The following is a 21,163-nucleotide window of genomic DNA, read 5'->3' as shown; positions in this document are numbered from 1 at the left end:
GGGAGCGCCCCGGGCCACGTAGAGGTGGCTGTGGGAAGCTGGAGCTCCCTGTTCTAGCCAGGTGGGGCCCACTTCACACCTTTCCCACAAACACGCCCTGGGAACCGATTCTAGGTGTGATGAGTCTTCCTTAGACAGCAGAGCGGTGCAGGTGAGGCGGGCCCAGCTCCCGAGGCTCTGATTCCTCCTGGAGGGGTCTCCATGAGTCGTTTAGACAAACAGGGCTGAGGCCTGGGCACGGAGGCTTCAGCACCTGAACCACATCCAGAGTGCGACATTATTTTATTTTCATTCCACTTATTTTCATGGTTACCATGATTTAACACAAGCGATGCCAGCTTTCCATTTGCAGCGGTGAAATGAAGATTCCTTTTCAAATAAAAAATGCATTTAGTTTTAAAATAGGCCAATTTAAAGAAACATGCTCCGTAAGTAAGAACACAGTGGTGTTTTCATGTGGTGCCAGCTACAGACTTGGGGCTGGAATGACTTCGGTTTGGAAAGTGGCTGGTGCACGTCGGCTGACCTGTGCACTGAGTGTGCACGGTGTGTGCGTGTGCATGTGTGCGCGCACGTGTGTGTGTGCACGCGTGTGTGTGTGTGCACGTGTGCAGGCATGTATGTGCGTGTGTACATGTGTGCACATGTGGGTGTGGGGGGGGGTTTGAAGGCTCCTGTGTGTCCTAAATTTGGGGGTGAACTCTGCTGTCAGGGCTAGCCTCACTGCTGGAGTGAGCACCGTTCTTGGCTATGAGCCTCTAGGCAGCTGTTGCGCGGCAGGAAACCCCGTCTGCCAAGATAAAGTCTGGCAGGAGTGGCCAGTCCCAGCTTCGTTCTTATATCACAGAAGACGACATCGGAGTGAACCTTGAAAGAACTGGCATTTGCTCTGTACCCTCACTGATAGAAACCCAGTTTACAGATATTCTGGTTTGAAGGCACACAGCTATCTGCCTCCTGAATTAGAGAATGTGAATTTTATATAGATATTTACACATGTATTTATATCCCATTTCTTTCCCCAAAAAAGTGAGGAGGCTTTGACACCAGTGAAACACACACCCCACGCCCAGCCCGCCCCTGCACTTGTGGCCGAGAAGCTCGAACGCGAAGGCCTCCTGGCCCCTCGCCTGCCCCTCGCAGGCCCTGCCCACGGTCTCTCCAGCTCCGTACCCAACCTGGAGCTTCCCCAGTGCCTGCAGAATAGATCACAGGGAATTATTCACCTGCAACGGCCCTCACAGCGTACCACTTAGAAAGCAGACCCCGGTGGACGCCGGGTCTTATCCATCTTCCCAGGGACCACTTTCCAAAAAGGAGCTTGGGTGGAGAGACCCGAACCCAGCGCGGCTCAGCGAGTATGGCTGGGAAGCATCTCCACGGTGCCCGGCCTTTCCCTGGGGTCATTGAAGAACTGCTGGCTGCAAGGGGCTGGCTGCAGACCATGCACTGTTCCCTTAATTCCTGCAGCGAGCTTAGAGGCAGAGCCTGTTATTGTCCCATTTTATACATGGGGAAACTGAGGCAAGAAAGGTTAAATCTTATTGAGATCCCACAGAGAGTAGGTGGTGGCAGAGCGGGGACATGGAGTCTAGAGATTTTACAGAAAGAGTGGAAACCCCAGTCATTCTGAGGGACCAGACGGGGGTGCAGGCTGAAAGCTGAGCCCAGGAGGGGCTGGGGGGCCGCCCTGAGGGGTCTCTTCCCCGGGGTCTCGTCTCCCTCTGGGGCGGGCTCTGTCCCACTCCTTCCTCTGCTGGGGCTCCGCCTCCTTTCCACAGCTGCTGCCTGCCGGCCTCCTCCCGACTCTGGGCTGGGGGCACAGCCTGCCTCCCTCTCCAGCCTTTTGGGGAGGACGTGGGCCCCCTTCCCCTAACCGCTCTCGGAAGCTTCCACGCAGACCCCTTCCGGACACTTTGCTTCACAGACACAGACAGGGCAGCTCACAAGGTTCTGTTTTCACCCAGAGTCTCCATGCTGCCAGGCCGCAGGCGTCCTCGGGATGCCTGTGGGGCACATCTGTCTCCAGGGCCTCCTGTGAGTGCCTCCTGTCCTTCAGGCATCTCCTCACCTTGGAGAAGACACATTGGTGTCCCTCATCCTCCAAAAAGAAACCCCTTACTGCTGGCCATCCGGATGGGTCAGTCAATAAGACATAAAATCCAATTAAAAATGGCTCAACCCAAAAAGGGACTCTGTTGACTCAGGCAACTGAAAGGTGGGGCTTCAGGTATGGCTTGATCTAGGGGATAGTCCACCCCTGACTGCTCTCGGGTTAGATGTACCTTGACTCCCTTAGGATCCTCGCAGGAAATTGATGGTGCCCTCACGTGGACATGGGCAGAATCCAGGAGACCCGGTGGACACTGGGCATCCAGGAAGTGGATCCAGGAGACCCAGTGGACACTGGGCATGCAGGCAGTGACCACGGTGAATCCAGGAGACTCGGCGGACACTGGGCATCCAGGAAGTGGATCCAGGAGACCCGGCAGACACTGGGCATCCAGGCAGTGACCACGGTGAATCCAGGACACCCGGTGGACACTGGGCATCCAGGAATTTGATCCAGGAAGTGACCGCACTGGAATGTTCTTCTCTCCACGGCCTGAAGGGACAGGGGCGAGAATCACAGGTGCCCAGCCAAGAGTTGGAGCTGCAGAGAGAGGACAGGGGGTAGGGACAGTAACTCTGGAGAGAAGAAACCACTGCCAAGACGGTGGGGAGGGGATCTGGGATGCCCCTCATTCCTTCCACCCTTCAGGCTCTGGGGCTGCCTCCCAAGACTGAACCCAACAGAAGCCCGAGGGCGGAGGAGCCTGGCAGGAAGCCCACAGCGGTCGCACAGGGGACAGCATGGGGCTGAGCTGAGCAGAGCCTGGGCTCGGGGAGGGGAGATCCCAGAGAGGAACTGGCCCGCGCCATCCTCAGGCTCCAGGTGTGGCAGCTGCAGCCACCGTCCCCACTGAGGACTCTGGACCGTCCCAGCAACCATGCAAGCGACAGTCTCGGGCGACTTTCATTGGCCCATAGTGGGTCACGTGCTTGTCTGGGACCCAATCACAGCCAACAGCCTGGGGAATGGCGTTCACTGATTGGTCAAGCCTTGTTACACGTTCCCTGTGGGAAACGAGACTAAATCCGCATTGGAGGGGGCTGGGGAGCGGGGCCGCCCCGGCGGAAACCGGGGTTACTGGGGAGCACAGAGACCCCGCGGCCCCTGCCGTCCCACACGCGGCCCTCTGCGGTGACAGTCACCGTGCCCTGGTCTGATGGCAGCCACTGGAGGCTGAGTCCTGTTGGGACGGGCTGGGTGACGGGGTAGAGGCCTCCCCGGGGGCCCAGCGTCCACACCAGGGGCTAGTGGCATTTTCTGTGATGCCTAGGGGCAGAGTTGGACCTTCAGGGACACCGAACCCGCTCTAGAAGTGACTTCGGGCACCGAGCTTGCATGTCCCTGGCCTCCCGTGGCCTCAGCTGCAGGGCCGACAGCTCCAGGCTCCCCAAGCACGAGGAGCGGCCCTGCCTGCCCGGGCCCGAGCGGCGTGTGCCCTGGGAACACCCTTTGGTGTGGGCAGCAGTCAGGTCTTCTGTCCCGGGTTGGAAGAGCGAGCAGAGAAGGGACGCTCAAGTGAGCCCTCCCGATTCCCCTAAACCAGCGGCTGGAGACACGTCCAGATGGCGGGCCCGGCCCCAGGGAGGGCAGCTCTGCCTCCACTTCCTCTGGGCTTTCTCCACCGCCCTGAGTCACTGGCCTGCAGGTGTTGGGGACAGCGGGGCCCGGGTCTGGCATGGTTTCTCTGGCTGTGTCAGCACCGGCTCCCGGGGAGGCTGCCTGGCTCAGACCCTCCCGGGCGGGGGCTGTGGGTGTAGATGGCACCATCGGGTTAGAGGCCTCGTGTTCCAGCCTGCTGTGCTATTTTTAAGTCCTCAAATAACTTGTATGTTGGATGCCTAATTATTTTATTTTTGGTATTTTTTTAAACTCAGAAGTCTGGATTATCCACACCTTGAGACACACCCAGAGAGCACGAGGCGGCGTCCCCGCTGTGGTGGGAAGGAGGTTGAAACAGGGTCTTGTGAGGCGGCGCTCTCGCCGTGGTAGGAAGAGTGTGAGGTGGCACTCGCGGCGCCCCGCTGCAGTAGGAAGGAGGTTGAAACAGGGTCTTGTGAGGTGGCACCCATGCTGTGGTAGGAAGAGCGTCACGCGGTGCTTACGCTGTGGTAGGAGGAGTGTGACGCCGTGTTCAAGCTGTGGTAGGAAGGAGGTTTAAATAGGGTCTCATCACACAGCGCTCACACTGTGGTAGGAAGGGTGTGACCCGGTGCTCATGCTGTGGTAGAAAGGAGGTTTAAACAGGGTCTTGCCGGAGCCCCCCCACCCCCGGTAAAACCCTGGATGACTTTAACCCCCACTCCCAGCCCCCAGGGACCTCGGGGAGCCCAACAGCCTGGCCCCTGCCTACTGTCCCCCGGGCTTCTCCAGAGCCCGCAGGGGCCAGAGGGTGGGGTTAGAACGGGGAGAAGGAGTTTAGAAAAACCAGAGAGGGTGTGGGGGTGAGGGGAAGGGGGCCGGGGTGGACGGAGGGCCTCAGAGCTGCTGGCCGTGGTCAGGGCGCCACTGAGCGGGTGGCTTATAAACAACACATGGAGTTTCTCACTGTTCTTGAGGCCAGAAGTCCAAGGTCAGGGTGCCGGTGGGGTGGGGCCTGGCACAGGGTCTCTGTCAGGTTGTCGGCAGCTGTCCCCTTGTATCCTCCTGGGGTGAAATGGGCGAGGCAGCTCGGGACTCCCTTGAATATGGCATGAATCCCATTTCCCGATCACGAGGCTCCACCCCACAACCTTGTCACTCCCAAAGGTCCCGCCTCCTGATAGTGTCACTGGTTAGAGGGTCACAGCTTCAACATGTGACCGTGGGAGGGACACAGATGTGCAGACCACAGAGCTAGGGCCTCTGAGGACCGCCTTGGCCGGGACGCTCAGGAAGCCTGGGTGTGAGTGAAGCCTCGGCTGGGACGTGCAGGGAATCTGGGTGTGAGTGAGGCCTCGTGTGAGGGGCTCCCCTGAGTGCACATCCCAGGCCCTGAGTCCAGCAGAACCTGAAGCTCCTCCCTAGGCCCTGCCATTGTGTGAACCAAAGCATGTCTGCCTCCCCAGGCTGACCTGGATTTCTGTGACTGCCACTGTTGGATGCTGACTGAGAGGCAGGGCCTCAGCTTCAGAAGAGAGGCTCAGAGCCATGCTCGGGGCAGGGGCTCCCCAGCCCCTGGAGAAGTGTCTCCCCAGCCGGAGTCCCGGCTGCAGCTCAGGCGCCAGGCTGCAGTCACACCTGCTCAGCGACTCCCTCGCCAGGCTGCCTCGTGCCTGGGCAGCAACTCCCTCGTGGCTGACGTCCTGGGACTCAGCACACTTTGTCTAGAAAGGGCCAGATGTCGACATTTGAGGCTTCTGGGCCCCACAGTCTCCGTGGGGATAGCTGTTGAGGGATAGTTATCAGTTTCCCCAACCCTGTTGTTGTGGCAGAAGGGTGGCCATGGTCAGTCCCATGTGAGCGGGCATGGCTGGGAGCCGGGCCCCTGCATCCATGGCAACAGATGGTGGCAGGACTTGGCCCCTGGGCCGCCGTGCACTGGCTCCTGTTATACGGTGTGCGTTTTCCCAGAATCTCACTTCTTCACAGAGCCCATTGTGGCAGATGGTATTTTCCAAGGATGGATGGAAACACGCCTTCCAGAACCTCGTTCCTGCCCTTGAAACCCGTGGGATTCTGCACCCATCAAGACAGGACATCCAGGGTGATGCTACGTGCCTTCAGGGCGGCTGTGGGAAGGTGAGTTGCTTCTAGCCCAGTGCTGGTAGCAGAGCCGGGGCTGCAGGGGAGTCCTTAGCAGTCCTGGAACCGCCGGGCTGTGAGGGAGCCCACACGCCTCACACGGGGAGTCGACGTGGACGGACCCTGGGCAGCACGAAGAGAGGCGTCCAGCCAGTGCCAGCACTCCAGCTGCAACCCAGAATCCCCCAGCAGGTCTGCCTCAGTGCCAACCCTGGCAACCGTGGCAGAAAGTCACACGACAGTCCGGTCACTACATGAAGCCACACGCTGGAGGCCGGCTATGCAACAAGGACAGGGACATGGGCGAGGAATGGCTCAGACTGGACGTGGCATCGCGGTGACACATGGGCATGTGATGTTAGCAGGCGTCTGTGGGAGTCTTCCATCCCCTGCAGGCAGCCACGAAGCTGCATCTTGTCCCACATGGGTGGGTGTGCCCGGCTATTGCAGGCCTCAGAAGAGTCCATGGATGATTAAAGAAGTAAACAAAAGCAAGCTCAGCCGGGCCCACTCAAAACTCAGACTTGGATTTCCTGCATGGCTTTAACCCCTCAGACGCCAACTATCTCGGCAGAAACTGCACTGCTGATTGGTTTGGTTTGGTGGGTCTAGTCGTCGGAAACACACATAGAACGTAGGAGTGTGTGCATGCCTGTACGTGTGCATGTGTGTCTGCGTGTACATGTGTGCACGTATCCATGTGTGTGCCCACAGGTGTGTGTGTGTGCACGTGTGTGATGTGTACGTGTGTGTGTCCGCAGATGTGTGTGCATGCGTGCGTATGTGGACATGTGTGCACGTGTGTGATGTGTGTGCGTGTGTGTATGTGTGTGTCTGCATGTACATGTGTGCATGTATCCGTGTGTGTGCCCACAGGGGTGTGTGTGTGCACGTGTGTGATGCGTACGTGTGTGTGTCCGCAGATGTGTGTGCATGCGTGCGTATGTGGACATGTGTGCACGTGTGTGATGTGTGCATATGTGCGTGTGTGTGTGTTCTGGCTCCAACAGGTGATTCCATCCGCTTTCAAACCAACTCCTCACCACTTTCTCCATGAGCTGCGTTACTGATTTTCTTTGTCGGGCAGTAGATGCTTTTCTAATTAGGCAGTGGCTTTAATTATGCCGCAAAGCACGTAACATAGGTCCTGAGTATTAAGACTGGCCCATGGGATAATGAAAGGAAGACTGGCAAATCCAAATTAAGCAGAATCATAAAAATGAATGACCTTATCCGAGAAGCCGTCCTACATCCCAGCACAGTAACATACCCCTGCTCTGTGTGTGTGGAGTCTTCATGCATATTAATCGTGTAAGCCTGAGCAGCCTGGACGTCAGCTCTAATCGGTGCATATTTAGTGGATGGCACTTTGAGGAGCTGGGAGCAGGTACCTCAGCCCAGTCCGGCTTCCTGACGAAGGTGCTCTGTCTAAAGCCTCCTGCGTTTCGGGTCTGTGATGAGAAGTGGGGAACGTGGACATTGAGGATGGGAGAAGCCAGGCACCATTGTGGAGACGTGCGGCGAGCCGTGTGGCTTTTCCGAGGGGCAGCTACCAGGTTTTGTTTCTCATCAAAGGGTGGGAGCTGCAGCCGGTTCCCCAACTGACATCTTCCCGTTTCACGCATGCCTGGCTCCGTCCAGGCCTGGGGTCTGTGCCCTGGGAAGGAAATGTCTCAGGGGGAGTGGGACCCTCGGGTGAGCTCAAGGGGGACCCACTCCCACTGGGTGGTCTTTGCCTTTGAAGTAGCTCTGTGGGCCTCTATGGGCACAACTTCAAGCCAGTCTTGTCCTTGGTTCATGGAAGCCAAACCAGAAAGCTGAGGTTCCCGCCCTGTGGCTTCCTGCTGCAGTGTGGATTCCCTGGGACCTGTGGGGCAGAGCCTGCTCGATGCCGGGCAGCCCTGGACTCTCTAAGCAGGAAGAGCCTTCTCAGGCCTGGGATCCAGCTCCCCCCCTCCCACACACACACCTGGGCACACGCACATGCACACACAGCGTCTCACCCACAGACGCAGCACACACCTGAAGACAGACGGACCTCAGATGGACACTGGCAGCCCAGCCGAGGCGCTCGTATCACCCACGGCTCCTGTTCACAAGGCGAAGGGCACGTGCCGATCACAGGCAAGCGCTTCCACACAGACCTGAATACTGTGGGTTTCATTTGCACGAAATCCACCTGTGCTGGAGCAGGACTCCTTCAACAGCAAGTGACAGAAAATCCATCTCAAATTGGCTCAAGCTAGACAGAGAGGCGGTGGGGAGAGAGACGGAGGAAGGGAGGGAAGTGTCCCTGCAATGACGAGGCCTGAGGAAGTCCTGGCGTTGGCCAGTAGGATTCATGGCTCAGGCAATGTCATCGGGCCAGCGTCTTGCCAGCTCTCCACGCTCCTCTTGGCCTTGCGGGCTTAGCCTGAGCCTCCACTGTCTGCAAGAGGCTGCAGCCGCTCCAGCCTCACGTCTTGTCTCCCGGAGCCCAGCCACCCTCTCCTGGCTCTGACTGGGCCGTGCATCTCTCTCTGAGCCTACTGCCATGCTGATTGGCTCAGACCTGGTTCTGTGTCCTCCGCTTCATCCAGGCTGGAACTCCACCCCGCTACTTGGGGAGTTCCCGCCAGGGTGAGCCCCACGTTTTACGGGGAGGAGGAGGAGGAGGAAAGGAGCCGAGCAGGGCGACAGCAGAAGTCCATGGCCTGGCGAGGACAGCCTAGATGTGGGGAAAGAAGGGACAGGGAGGGGCTGAACCTTTACACATCACACCCTGCACGCCAGGCTGGATAGGGAGAGGCGGAGCCTGCAGTCTGGGGTTAAGGCTGGGAAGCCCCGATGGATGGCTTAGAAGTGAGTTGGTGACAACTGGACAGTTCCCCAGGTGGGGCAAGCACCTGAGTGGTGGGAACAGCCCCTGCTGCCAGGAGCCCACGGGGGAGGGTGCGTGTGTGTGCGGTGTATCTTGTGTGCACATGTGTGTCTGTGGTGTGTTCACAGATGTGTCTGCACATGTGTGCGTGTGTGGAGGCTATGTTCTTGTGTGTGGCATATGTTCACGTGTGCATGTGTGTGTGTGGTGCTGTACCTTCTAATTCAGCCCAAGCCACAACTTAGACTTTTAATGTTATGTTCAAACAAAACCATTTGGAGACTCACTGACAGCTTTGAGGCTTTGGATGCTGCCTGCTCATCACCTGCCTTCCCCTCTGCCGTGAGCGATGAATTCAAGCTCCGTAAAGGCCACACATGGAGCCCCGTGTGCGTCTACAGTTCTGGGTGCCGGGATGAGGCGGTGAAACAGCAAACCCGCAGGCAGAACCCCTGCTCCAGGAGCCCTGGCTGGCAGGAGAGCAGGGCAGGGATGCAAAGAGCAAGCCGGGGGTGGGGGCGGGAGATGCAGAGCAACACGCTGGAGGCTGGGGCCCTGGTGTGATTTTACGTTGAGCACGGGGTGAGCCTCTTGAAAGGTGAGGGCCCATGTGGCCATCCAGGTATCCAGGTGGGGGTGGGGAGCGCAAAGGCCCTGGGGCAGGAGCAGGCCTAGAGCACGGGCCACAGAGCCAGGGGCTGGGCCGCAGGGGAGTGAGCCAAAGGAAACTGAGAGGGGATGGTGGAGGGAGCAGCCTGGCTGAGCAACCCGGGCCTTTGACCTTCTCAGGGGTGATGGGAAGCCTGGAATTGCATGGGCCGGTGTGGAGGTCACCGTGACCTTGCCAGGCCTGGGGTTGCAGCCGCAGTGCCCAGGGAGGTGAGAAGGGGCTGGCCAGGCTGCCTGTTGTGAAGAGCGGAGAAGTGTGAGAGGGACGTGGAGCAGGCGTCTGGCTTTTCTCTGGCCTGCAATGGGTTGGTGGGAGCGGGAACGGGCTGGCCTCACTGTGAATGTGAAAATGCTCGTTGGAGCCCACCACAGTGGGTCTTCCTTCAACAGCTAAATGCGCCGAAGTCCTCAGAGCTTGACAGGGTTGAATTTCCTCCGAGCCCCAAGGCCCTGGGAAGGGCGCCCTGTGCTCCCTGAATGGGGCGACGGCCAACATTCCTGGCCTGTCCCCAGCCGCGTCGCCTCTGCCCAGCCCTCAATCACTGCGGCTCTCAAGCGGCTCCGGGTGCCATGATCTCGTTCAACTCTGATGCTTTCCAAACACCATAAATTTTGTTTATTTTCTGTCTGACAGAAACGGTGCCACTTAAATCCCACAGAGAACCCTCGGGTTCCGCTCAGGCTGAGTTACTCGGGGGCCGCTGCTGGGCGGTTTACATTTGTTTCCTCTGTGACGTCGGAATGGGGAGGACGCTGCCTCCAGCATAGGGCCAGGGGCCAGGGCTGCTCACACAGAGCTGCTGAAGCCTATGGGGGCCCAGCTGTGGGTCCTGGGCTGCCCGCCCCCAGGAAGGGCACTTTGCCACCACTGAAGTGGGGCGAGCTGGTTCAGGCACAGCTGGAAACCAGAAGGAGGCAGCCAGCAGCAGCTGCACCAAACAAGAACAGGAGCCCCAGGCCTAGGCGGGCGGATCACGCGAGACCAGCCTGGCCAAAAAGGTGAAACCCTGTCTCTACTGAAAACACAAAAATTAGCCGGGTGTGGTGACACGCGCCTGTAATCCCAGCTACTTGGGAGAGTGAGGCAGGACAATAGCTTGAACCGGGAGGCGGAGCTTGCAGTGAGCCACTGCACTCCAGCCTGGGCGACAGAGTAAGACTCTGCCTCAAAAATAAAGAAGAAAGAAAGAACGAGAGTCCAGAAGCCACTGCTGCCCCCACCAGCAGAGTGGAACTGTGATTTCATAGAACAGACACAGCCTGGCAGCGAGAATGACCACAGAGCTCACAGCCACTTGGGTGGAATCTCAGGAACTCAAACGTCAGGAGAAGGAGTGGGGCTCTGAGGCCTGTGTGCGGGAGACAATGGCCATGGCGTTGAATTCAAAGGCATGCCGGGCGCGACTGGGGATGGGAAGGTGTGGGGCAGAGCCATGGGGAAGGCCCAGCCCAGGCGCACACGAGGCCCAGAGACGGCAGCCTGCGAAGCGGAGGGGGGTGGACGCCGGGGTGATCACCCACTTTTCCTAAACTGGGCGTCGGGCACAGGCTTTGTATTGCTTCATTCATCGTTATATTTAATGTATGGTTGATAAATATCCCTTTAAAAATTAAAGACAATTTGTTCGTTGAGAAGGGTACTGTATTATGGGTAAAACAAATTATTTTATGCTAACTAGTGCTGGGTGAAAAATGGGGTGTATGTATTACATTATTTCCAGTTTAAACAGCAATTTGTCTACAAAGGGTTGTGATGAGTGCCAGGTTGTTAGGTGCACATTAATGGCACCAAGTGCGATAGAGCACTCTCCTGCGGAAAACACAGAACAGTCCAGAAGGAATGTGCGACAACCTGCCCTGGCACTCCCACTGCTGCCGGTGTCGTGGGAAGCTGGGAACTAATTTAGCGCCCGGCAGTGGGACGGTGGCACTGCGATATTTTCTTCTGCACAAGTTTGCTGTGGGGCATTGTGGCGGGCCTGTGTGGAGCCACCGTCAGAACGCCAAGGAGCGCCTGCCCCGACCCCATCCTGCCCACGCCATTGCCCACTGTGTCCTGTTGAGGGGCGCTTCCCTGGGTCCTCGTGAGACCTGGGCCGGTCCCACAGAGGGGTCCCCGCCGTGCTTCCGTCCCCACGGTGCATCCCCCGACGGCTCTGGGGCTGCTCTGAGCTGGGGAGCCTGGCGGGGCGTGACGGCGTTCTCCCCTCTCCTGTCTCCTCCTCCCCCTGCCCTCGAGCCCTGGCAGTGGCGGGTGACTGGAGTTTCGACGGCTGGCAAACGTGTCTCCAGGGCTCAGAGACAAACACGAGCTGTTCACGTGTGACCGCCCTGCTGAGAACGTGTGGCCCCATGTGGCCCCATGTGGCCGCTGCTGCCACAGTAACACACAGCACTGAAGGGTGCACGGGGGACGGGCACAGAGTGATGGGCGCAGAGTGATGGGCGCGGAGTGAAGGGCACAGTGACGGGTGTAGAGTGAAGGGCACAGTGACGGGCGCAGAGTGACGGGCGCAGAGTGAAGGACAGAGTGAAGGGCACAGTGATGGGCGCAGAGTGACGGGCACAGAGTGAAGGACAGAGTGAAGGGCACAGTGATGGGCGCAGAGTGACGGGCACAGAGTGAAGGGCACAGTGACAGGCGCAGAGTGACGGGCGCAGAGTGACGGGCACAGTGATGGGCACAGAGTGAAGGGCACAGTGACGGGCGCAGAGTGACGGGCACAGTGATGGGCACAGAGTGAAGGGCACAGTGATGGGCGCAGAGTGACGGGCACAGTGAAGGGCACAGTGACGGGCGCAGAGTGACGGGCGCAGAGTGACAGGCACAGAGTGAAGGGCACAGTGACGGGCGCAGAGTGACGGGCGCAGAGTGACAGGCACAGAGTGAAGGGCACAGTGACGGGCGCAGAGTGACGGGCGCAGAGTGACGGGTGCAGAGTGACGGGCACAGTGATGGGCACAAAGTGAAGGGCACAGTGACGGGCGCAGAGTGACGGGCACAGTGACGGGCGCAGAGTGACAGGCACAGAGTGAAGGGCACAGTGACGGGCGCAGAGTGACGGGCGCAGAGTGACGGGCACAGTGATGGGCAGAGAGTGACGGGCGCAGAGTGACGGGTGCAGCATCTTTTGTGGGGAAGCAGCGGACGGCAGCGGCTGAGGCACCTGCTCTCCCCTCTACTTGATTTTTAAGGACTGTGCTGCTGTTGTCTCGTTCTCTCTGCCTCTGTCTCCTCCCTCCCTCCTTCCTCCCCCCTCTGTCTCTCTGCTTCATCTCCTCCTTCCTCTCTCTGAACCTCTGCCTCCCTGTCTCCTCCCCCACTCCCCTTCCTCCCTCTGTGTCGATGACTGACCATCATCTCCCTCTTACTTTTCTCCCACTCCCCCTCCCTGACAGAATTCTGAAATGTATCTGGGCTCCAGCCAGAGTGAAGAGCACATTTCCTGGCATCCCTTGCAGGGTGCCGTGGCCATGGCTGTGGCTGTGTGGCCGGGCTCTGGCTGGGAGATGACGGCCAACAGCTCCACCTGGGACCTCAGACACATCCGATCCATTTCTTCTTAAAGAAAGAATTGAAGTCAATTAGAGTCAAATTGGATTCCTATTGATTACAGTCGTAAAATCCGAACATTATGTACCCAAGAGCTAGCATGTGAAGCCAGCTGTTCCCAGGGGCTCCTGTCCCTGGGGTTTATCTCCAGGTGGCACCTGGCAGGGCACAGAGGTGGCATCACCTGCCGGATACTCCAGGCCCCAGCTCTCCGGTTTGCCCCCAGGCAGGGCTCCGTGAAGCCTGCAGGATTCCGTGCCTGCCTTTGCCTTCTGGAGGAGGTTCCTGGTGATCATATTTCAGGGAGACATGGGGTTTGGCGTGATTCTCAGCCCCGCTCCCCTCTATGACAACTTAGCTTCTGTTTCTCACACCCAGGATCAGAGGTGCTCACTATGTGCCAAGCTCAGTGTTAATCGATCCCATATTTTACAATTGTCTTGGCCACAGTCAATAGACTGTTTTACAAAAGGTGTCTGTTCAGCACTATGTCCTGTAATAGATGGGACCCTATTTCCTTTCTCGTCCCTAAATGGGACTTGTTCTTGTTGGACTGAACGAGAGCAGTCTCAGGAACAGTTTTCTTTGAAGAGTTTCTTCCAGAGCGTGGCTCCTGAGACAGAGCTGGAGACCGAAATCACCTGGGGGTGCCCTCAGTGAGAGGGTCTGTCTGTGCAGTTCAGACCTCAGAGCTGTTTATAAAGCAGGCTGGGCCTAAGTCACCGGGGAACTGGCCGATCCGGTGCGCCTGTCTCCCTCGCCGGTGTGTTCTACAGTCAAAGGCCAGGCCTGCGTAGCTGGTTAGACACGGGAAAGTGAGTGGTCAGGCCAGGATCCCAGCAGGCACCCCGTGCCACCCCACAGGGCTCCGGCCCCATGCGTCTGACACCTGCCCCAGGTGTGCATTCCCAGCGGTGTCTGTTTCCCGATTCCGCCCTCGGCCCCGAATTCGTGGAGCCGAACTCCTGCTTTCTTCACAGTCACTTCTGGTATTTGAGCTGAAACCATGTCTGACCACGGGCCCGGCTTCCTACGCCCCGCCCTCCTGCTCTGAGCGGCACCTGCCCTGGGCGAAGGCCACCCCGCCCTGGGCTCTAGGACCCGGCACAGGCTCCTCCCCGACTCCCCTCCGCTGTCTCCCGCTTTTTCCAGCAGCACCAGACGCAAATGGGACTGGGTGGCTCCCGCCCAGAGGACACCACTGACCTCCTGCCCCTTCCTCTGCTCTGCCTGGCGGTCCCGCTCCTAGGAAAAGCTCGCAGCCACTGGTTCTGCTTTCTCTTTTCCCACGGGGGGGTGGGACCTGCCACTTGTGGAAATCACACTCGTCGAGGCTGCCCGTCACCAAGCCCAGTGCAAATTCTCGGCCAGCATCTTCCTCGGCCGCCGTCGGGCAGGTGACGCCGCCTCGCGAGGCCTCCCCCTGACTCTGTGCTGAGGCCGCCCTGGGTCCTCCCTGGCCGCACAGCCCACAGCCTCTGTGCCTTTGCAGAGCTCTGAGGTTGGGGTTCCAGGGCCCAGGCCTTGGCCTCCTCCCTCTGTCTGTGCCTTTCAGTCCTGTCTAATGGAGGCAAACAGTCCCAGACATCTAGCTCTAGCCCTGGCTTGCACTCCAGGCTCAAATATCCACGTTTTATGTTTCAACAAACAGCCAGATTGTTTTCCAAGGGTCTGTGCCACCTCCCATCCCCACCCGCCGCACGTGGGCGTTCCAGCCCCTCTGTGACCCTCACCGACGCTGCTTTTGTACGTCGAGGGCACATCAGCCCTTCCGGTAACCAGACAGCGGCCCCCGTGTGGCTCCGAGTGTCAGTCAGCTCCCTGGCGGCTGCCTGGGGGGCACCTGCGCACGTGCTTGGTGGCTGCTTGGGCATCTTCAGTGCTGACGGGTCTGTTCTGATCTTTCCCCAGTTTTCACTGGACATTTTGTTTTCTTTTGTGTTTTGAGAGCTCTGTGTTACTTCTGGATACAAGTCCTTTATCAGACACGTGCTTTGAAAATACTTTCTCCCAGTCTGCTGTGGCATGTCTTTCTATTCACTTAAGAGTGTCTTTCAAAGAACAGACATTTTGTATTTTGATAAAGTCCAATTTATCCATTTTGTTTTGTTTTGGATCGTGCTTTTGTTGCCATATTGAAGAAATCTTTGCCTAAGCCAAGGGCACGACGACTTTCTCCTCTAGTCCCTTCCAGGGACTTCATGGTTTTAGGTTTTACATTTAGGTCAATGATCCACTCTGGGTTAATTTTTGTATGTGGTGGAAGATACGGATCAAAATTCATTTATCCAGAATGAGAAGTGTTTGTTGCTTGCCAAGGTGTGTGTGAGTGAGAGCATATGTTTGTGTTTCAGTTTGTGCGTGCGTGTGTAGGTGTGGGTATGTGTGTGAACATGTGTATGGGTGTGAGTGCGTGTGTACATGTATGTGTTTGAGAGTGTGCTTGTGTGTGAGATTGTATGTGTGTGAGCGTGAGTTCATGTGTGGTTTTGTGTGCACGTGTGAGTGCATGTGTGAGTGTGTGGGGGGTTTGTGTGCATGTGTGTGCGTGTGTGTCAGTGTGTGTGTGGGTTTGTGTGTGTGTGACTGCGTGTGTCTGTGTGTGTGTGGGTTTGTGTGCGTGTGTGTGTGTGAGTGCGTGAGTGTGAGTGCATGTGGATTTGTATGCATGTGTGACTGCGTGTGTGTGTGTGCTTGTGTATTTCCCCATTTGCCAAAGCAGTATCCTTTCTTCACTTTACTCCTTTATCTATTTTGATTTATCTTTCTCTGTGTCTAGCTTCACACCAGCATTGCCCTGCCCATGGCTGTGGTTCTAAAATAAGCGTTAACTTGAGGTGGTGTGAATCCTCCCACCTGGTTCTTTTTCAAGATCACTTTGGCTCTCCAAGGTCCTTTGCATTCCCACATGAATTTCAGAATCAGCTGCTCAGGTTCTACCCTAAAGCGCGCTGGGGTGCTGATGCGACGGCGTGGGGTCTCCGCGTGCACAGGGGAGTGTGTCTTAGCCTCACTGAGGATCCCCCGCTGCTCACCTCCCATCCTCCTGTCTGCTCTTTTTGCCATGGGCCAGCCTGTGTGCTGAAGTGAGTGGCTGGGAGTTTGGTCACACACCTCTCTGTGTGGTCTGCTCCAGTGGCCCCTGCTGTGGAGCCCACCCCATCCACCCCTGCCACGAGCTGGTGCCATGTGGCCCTGCCTGCCTCCTGCCCCGCCCTGGTTCCCCGCCTGCCTCCTGCCCCGCCTTTGTTCCCCGCCCCTCCTCTTGGCTGCTCCAGCTCTGGGCTCAGGTGTCTTCCTTTTTGTGGGACAAGCCCAACTTTTCCCACCCCCATCCCTCTCTGTGCCCACATGCCACCTCCTCACCCTTTTCCCACCCCCATCCCTCTCTGTGCCCACATGCCACCTCCTCACCGTTCCTGGGGGACAGAGCTCAACTGCACGTCCAGACACAGACCACGCCTCAGGCTGGCCCTTTTGCTCGCTGAGTGGAGGCTGCGTCTGTCACGTTTTATTCTCAGAGACGCCGGGATGCTCATCTGAGTCTCTGCCCCCAGCCAAGGGAGGCCCTGAGCCTGTTTAGGGACAGCAGGAAATAATGGCAGAGGCCCAGGACCCCCCTCATATCTCCCTTGCCCGACTCGGTGGTGACCCACTCAGCAATGCCGGGAGCAGCCACCGCTGTGCTGGCAGAGCCGCCTTGCAGGAGGGGAGGTCCCAGCCCCACGTTCGAGAGCAGAAGACAAAACATCTCCTGTGGCTGCTGTAACAAGGGCCACAAGCAGGTGGCTTCCGACACTGTGGATGCACCGTCTCCCGTTCTGGAGGCCAGACCCCAAGATCACGGTGTGGGCAGGGCTGTGCCCCCTCCTTCTGGAGGCCAGACCCCAAGATCACGGTGTGGGCAGGGCTGTGCCCCCTCCTTCTGGAGGCCAGACCCCAAGATCACGGTGTGGGCAGGGCTGTGCCCCCTCCTTCTGGAGGCCAGACCCCAAGATCACGGTGTGGGCAGGGCTGTGCCCCCTCCAGAGGATCCTTCCTGCCTCTCCCAGCTTCTGGGGCTCCAGGCATCCCTGGGCTCGTGGCTGTGCCATTTGAGTCTCAGCCTCCGCCTCCACGTGGCCTCCTGCCTGGGCCTCCATGTTGCGTTTCCTCTGCCCTCTCTTTAAGGACACTGTTGGATTTAGGACTCACCCTAAATCCAGGATGATCTCTTCGTCAGTGGGTGGCTGGGTCAGGTTCTTGACTTTGCAGCACAAAATAATTTGAGAGCAAGTCCAAAACACAAGTAGGCAAAGAAGTTTGTCACAAAGCGAAAGTGCTCCTCGGAGGGAGAAGCAGCCCCTGGTGCCTTGAGGGGAGTCCTTTCGTGGGAGCTGTGCGTGCACGTTCATGAAATACAGTGAGGTTGGGTATATAAAGGCAGACAGACCTGCGGTTAGCTGTGTGTGCCTGTTCATGAAATACGGTGAGCTCACGTGTGTAAAGGCAGACAGGCCTGCGGTTGGCTGTGCATGCGTGTTCATGAAATACAGTGAGGTTGGTTATGAAAGGCAGACAGGCCTGTGGTTGGCTGTGTGTGTGCATCCATGAAATACGGTGAGGTCAGGTGTGTAAAGGCAGACAAGCCTGCGGTTGGCTGTGCATGTGTATTCATGAAATACAGTGAGGTCAGGCATGTAAAGGCAGACAGGCCTGTGGTTGACTCTGCGTGTCTGTTCGTGAAATATGGTGAGGTCAGGTGTGTAAAGGCAGACAGACCTGCAGTTGGCTGTACTTGCCTGTTCATGAAATACAGTGAGGTCAGGTGTGTAAAGGCAGACAGGCCTGTGGTTGACTCTGCGTGTCTGTTCGTGAAATACGGTGAGGTCAGGTGTGTAAAGGCAGACAGGCCTGCGGTTGGTGCACACGCCCAGTACCTAAGTGCTCCAACACACACTGCCTGTATCATTACATATGGAATCCTCACTGGGGGTGTATCTCTTACTATTAAAATGAGGGAAAGGTCCCTGTAAGCTGAACTTGGAGCCTAACTGTGTGTACAGCTTCCTGGAGATGCCCCTGGCCCCTCCAAGGCAGGAATATGTGGCTAAGAGCTTCGTGGGCTTTGGGTGCTGACTGGCTGGAGATTGGGGAAGCTACATCAGGAAGAAGTACCTTCATTCTCTTTCCTGGGCCCCTACTGGGCAGGGGGGCTTCACACAGGGAACAAGGACGTCAGTGCGGCCTCCCCACCCCTACCGATCCCGCCTCAGGGTCATCTCAGGATCCCTAACTTAACTACATCTGCAAAGATCCTACTTGCAATCAGTCACGTGAGGACAGGCCCTTCCGAGATTAAACCCGGGCCAGAAGACATGTTTCCGAGGTCGGAGACAGAGGTCACGTCCTGCTGACACCATGTCCTGGGTCGCGGGAGGAGGACACCGTTCAGCCCACCACGGAAGAAAGGGCTTCCTCAGGGAGGACCGGCCCAGCCATCCTTTGCTCCCCGTGGCCTCTCCCTCATCCCCAGCAGGAGCGCAGGAGGACAAGGCTGGGGGCTGAACTTCAGGGTGAGCGACTTGCCTTCCTCACTGATGGGCATTTTGGACTTGTTGGAAAATCTTTGAGCTCCTTTATCTGTTTCTTGGGGCTGGGTTGAGCGTTGCAGAAAAGCGAGATTTGGAAAAGTCATCCTGGTCTTCATTGTCTTCCATTTGCCAGACAGTGGGTGACAGGGAGTGAAATAAAAACACTTCAACTCCACGAGTGTGGAAATGACCTGGCAGGATCTCCCTCGCACGACCTGCGAGGCGGACGCGGTTGGGATCCTCATTGTGCCGGAGAACTGAGGCTCCCAACGGCTGTCGGTATCACCTGTGGGCGCCTGGGCTCGAACCTGGATCAGACGCTGGCGCTGCTCCCCGTCAGGAACGTCTGCTGACGGCTGGTCCACCATCCGCAGGCCCCACTTCTAGGAGCCCCACCGGCCAGGTGCTGAGCCCAGCATGACGCAATGGAGCATAAGCCAATCAGAGCGCCCTATTTCCTCTGGCCACAGTGATTGGTGCATGATGCAATGGAGCATAAGCCAATCAGAGCGCCCTATTTCCTCTGGCCACAGTGATTGGTGCATGACGCAATGGAGCATAAGCCAATCAGAGCACCCTATTTCCTCTGGCCACAGTGATTGGTGCATGACGCAATGGAGCATAAGCCAATCAGAGCACCCTATTTCCTCTGGCCACAGTGATTGGTGCATGACGCAATGGAGCATAAGCCAATCAGAGCACCCTATTTCCTCTGGCCACAGTGATTGGTGCATGATGCAATGGAGCATAAGCCAATCAGAGCGCCCTATTTCCTCTGGCCACAGTGATTGGTGCATGACGCAATGGAGCATAAGCCAATCAGAGCGCCCTATTTCCTCTGGCCACAGCGATTGGTTCAGGGAAGGGCACGTCACCCAGTCAGAGCCCGGGAGACACAGGGATGTTTTCCTGCGTGTCCTGGGAAGACAGGCGGGTTTGCTGCCCTGGACTCAAACCCCTGGAAGGTCCGGACCTGCGGGGACACGGCCTCCGGCCACGCGGACGGGCCTTCCTGAGATTAAACTGGAGCCAGAAGGCTGGAGCGAAGAGAGGCAGACGGAGGCCCGCGTCCCGCTGACGAGCTTTGACCCCCCGTCAAGCTGGCCCGAAACCGAACCCACCTGGACTTTTCCTACGGATGAGCCACCAACCCTCTTTCTGCTTAGGCCAGCCCGGCTCGGCTTCTCCGTGTTCCTGCTGAGCGGACAGCAGAGGGTGCATCTGGAAGGTTCTGTCGCCCTCATCGCTCCTGGGCACCTCACACGCTCCCCAGCATGGCCAGCGTCCCGGGGGCCTCTGCGTCCATCCCTCAAACCTGCGGCCGTGAGCTTGCAGGGAAGCCTGTTCCACGCAGGCAGCTTGTTTATAAAGCGAGTGGCCGCTGAGATCCATCCATAAAAGGTCGTCGATATCCTGGGGCAAGGAGTGGGTCCCGGACACGGATTCTAAATCAAGTGAGAGGTCATTGAGAATGAGTAGGTGACAGGGATTCTCTGCCCCCACCCGCCCTCGCTCTAAAGTCTGAAAAGGCTGGAGGCCCCCGGGAATGCTCACGCCATAAATCCCTTGTCCTTGCTGCTTGCGAGTTCTTCAGCACAGGTGCATGTGGCCCCGACGCCTCCTGGCCTAGTGATGGAGGGAGAAAGAAGGGGTGGAGTCCACCACTGTCCCCAAGGCCAGCGGCTTCCTCTACTGCTTCGAGGAGGCATCGGAGACAGGCATGAGTACTTCACGGGCCCAGCCGGTGCCTGTGGGGCCCCTTGAGTCTTCATTTGTCCCCTCATTACACAGATGTTTATAAAGTACCTGCTGTGTGCCGGGCACAGCCTGGGTTCTTGGTATAGAGCTGCCAACGGGACAGAAAAGGAGCTTGCTGTCCGGGGCTCACGTTCTGGTCATGGGGGGAGATAGACCTGCAGGAACAAACAGGTACAGGGCGTGCGCTTGGGGACGGTGAGAGGGGCCGCCCCGTGGGACAGAGCTGGTCCCAGGCTTTCTGAGCAGCCCTGCCCCTCTCCCGCTGGGCTCTGGGAGTGCCTCTGCCCCCACAACCCCAAAACATCTCCTCTCCAACCTGCAGCCGCTCCCGCAGTCTGTCCTAAGATCTATTTCCTTTCTCAGGATTTTTTGTTTTACACATTTTGCAAGTTCATGAAAATTGTGCGATCCAAGCTTTTTCTTCTACAGACTAATGGAGTGAAGTCTTCTTGTCAGAATGCATTTTTCTGAGTGATGAAATCTCCCTCGCTGAGCACCACAGTCCAGATAAATGTGATGGTGACGCACAGCCCTCGTCCCTTTGAAATTCTCACCAGAGGCTCGGAACCAGCTGCTAGCCAGGGCGGGAAGTGGCTGCCCATGAGGGTGGCTGGCTCCTTGGCTGTGCCTGGCTCCTCAGCTGTGCCCAGCAGCACCGTCCCCAACGTGCTCCTGAAGCTGACAGCTGGGGTTGGAATCCCAGCACCTGCACTCATGGCCCACGGGGGAGGCTCCTGTCTGTAGAACGGGGACATTCATCTCTTGAGGTTGCTCTGAGGACAGGGTGGGCACAGGGGCTGTGTGTATGCTGGGTGCCGTGTTACTGTTACTAGTTTCTTTCTAGAACAGCTCTGACCCCCGTACACCCTTGACGTCTGGTTGTAGGGCCAAAGCCTTGTCCAGTAGCCCTCGAAGGG

General features: G+C 57.7%; 2 protein-coding genes across 4 annotated transcripts in view; one reads left to right on the top strand and one right to left on the bottom strand.

Annotated features, from left to right (window-relative positions):
* Positions 1–21,163, top strand: part of GALNT9 (polypeptide N-acetylgalactosaminyltransferase 9) — a 122,613-nt gene that overhangs the window by 37,135 nt on the left and 64,315 nt on the right. The gene's annotated exons all lie outside the window — the stretch shown is intronic.
* On the bottom strand, positions 266–20,962 carry LOC114671009 (uncharacterized). Its single transcript, XM_077954822.1, has 7 exons — positions 20,801–20,962; positions 20,563–20,669; positions 20,295–20,401; positions 20,043–20,114; positions 19,610–19,933; positions 4,659–16,490; positions 266–4,249 (listed from the first exon to the last, which is right to left on the bottom strand). The coding sequence occupies exons 1-6, from the start codon at positions 20,960–20,962 to the stop codon at positions 16,420–16,422; spliced, it is 843 nt and encodes a 280-aa protein (XP_077810948.1). The 3' UTR covers positions 266–4,249; positions 4,659–16,419.

The sequence above is a fragment of the Macaca mulatta genome, chromosome 11, assembly GCF_049350105.2.
Source record: "Macaca mulatta isolate MMU2019108-1 chromosome 11, T2T-MMU8v2.0, whole genome shotgun sequence".
Taxonomy (NCBI): domain Eukaryota; kingdom Metazoa; phylum Chordata; class Mammalia; order Primates; family Cercopithecidae; genus Macaca; species Macaca mulatta.
The sequence above is the reverse complement of the archived record's forward strand: the minus strand, read 5'-3'. Positions and strand labels throughout refer to the sequence as shown.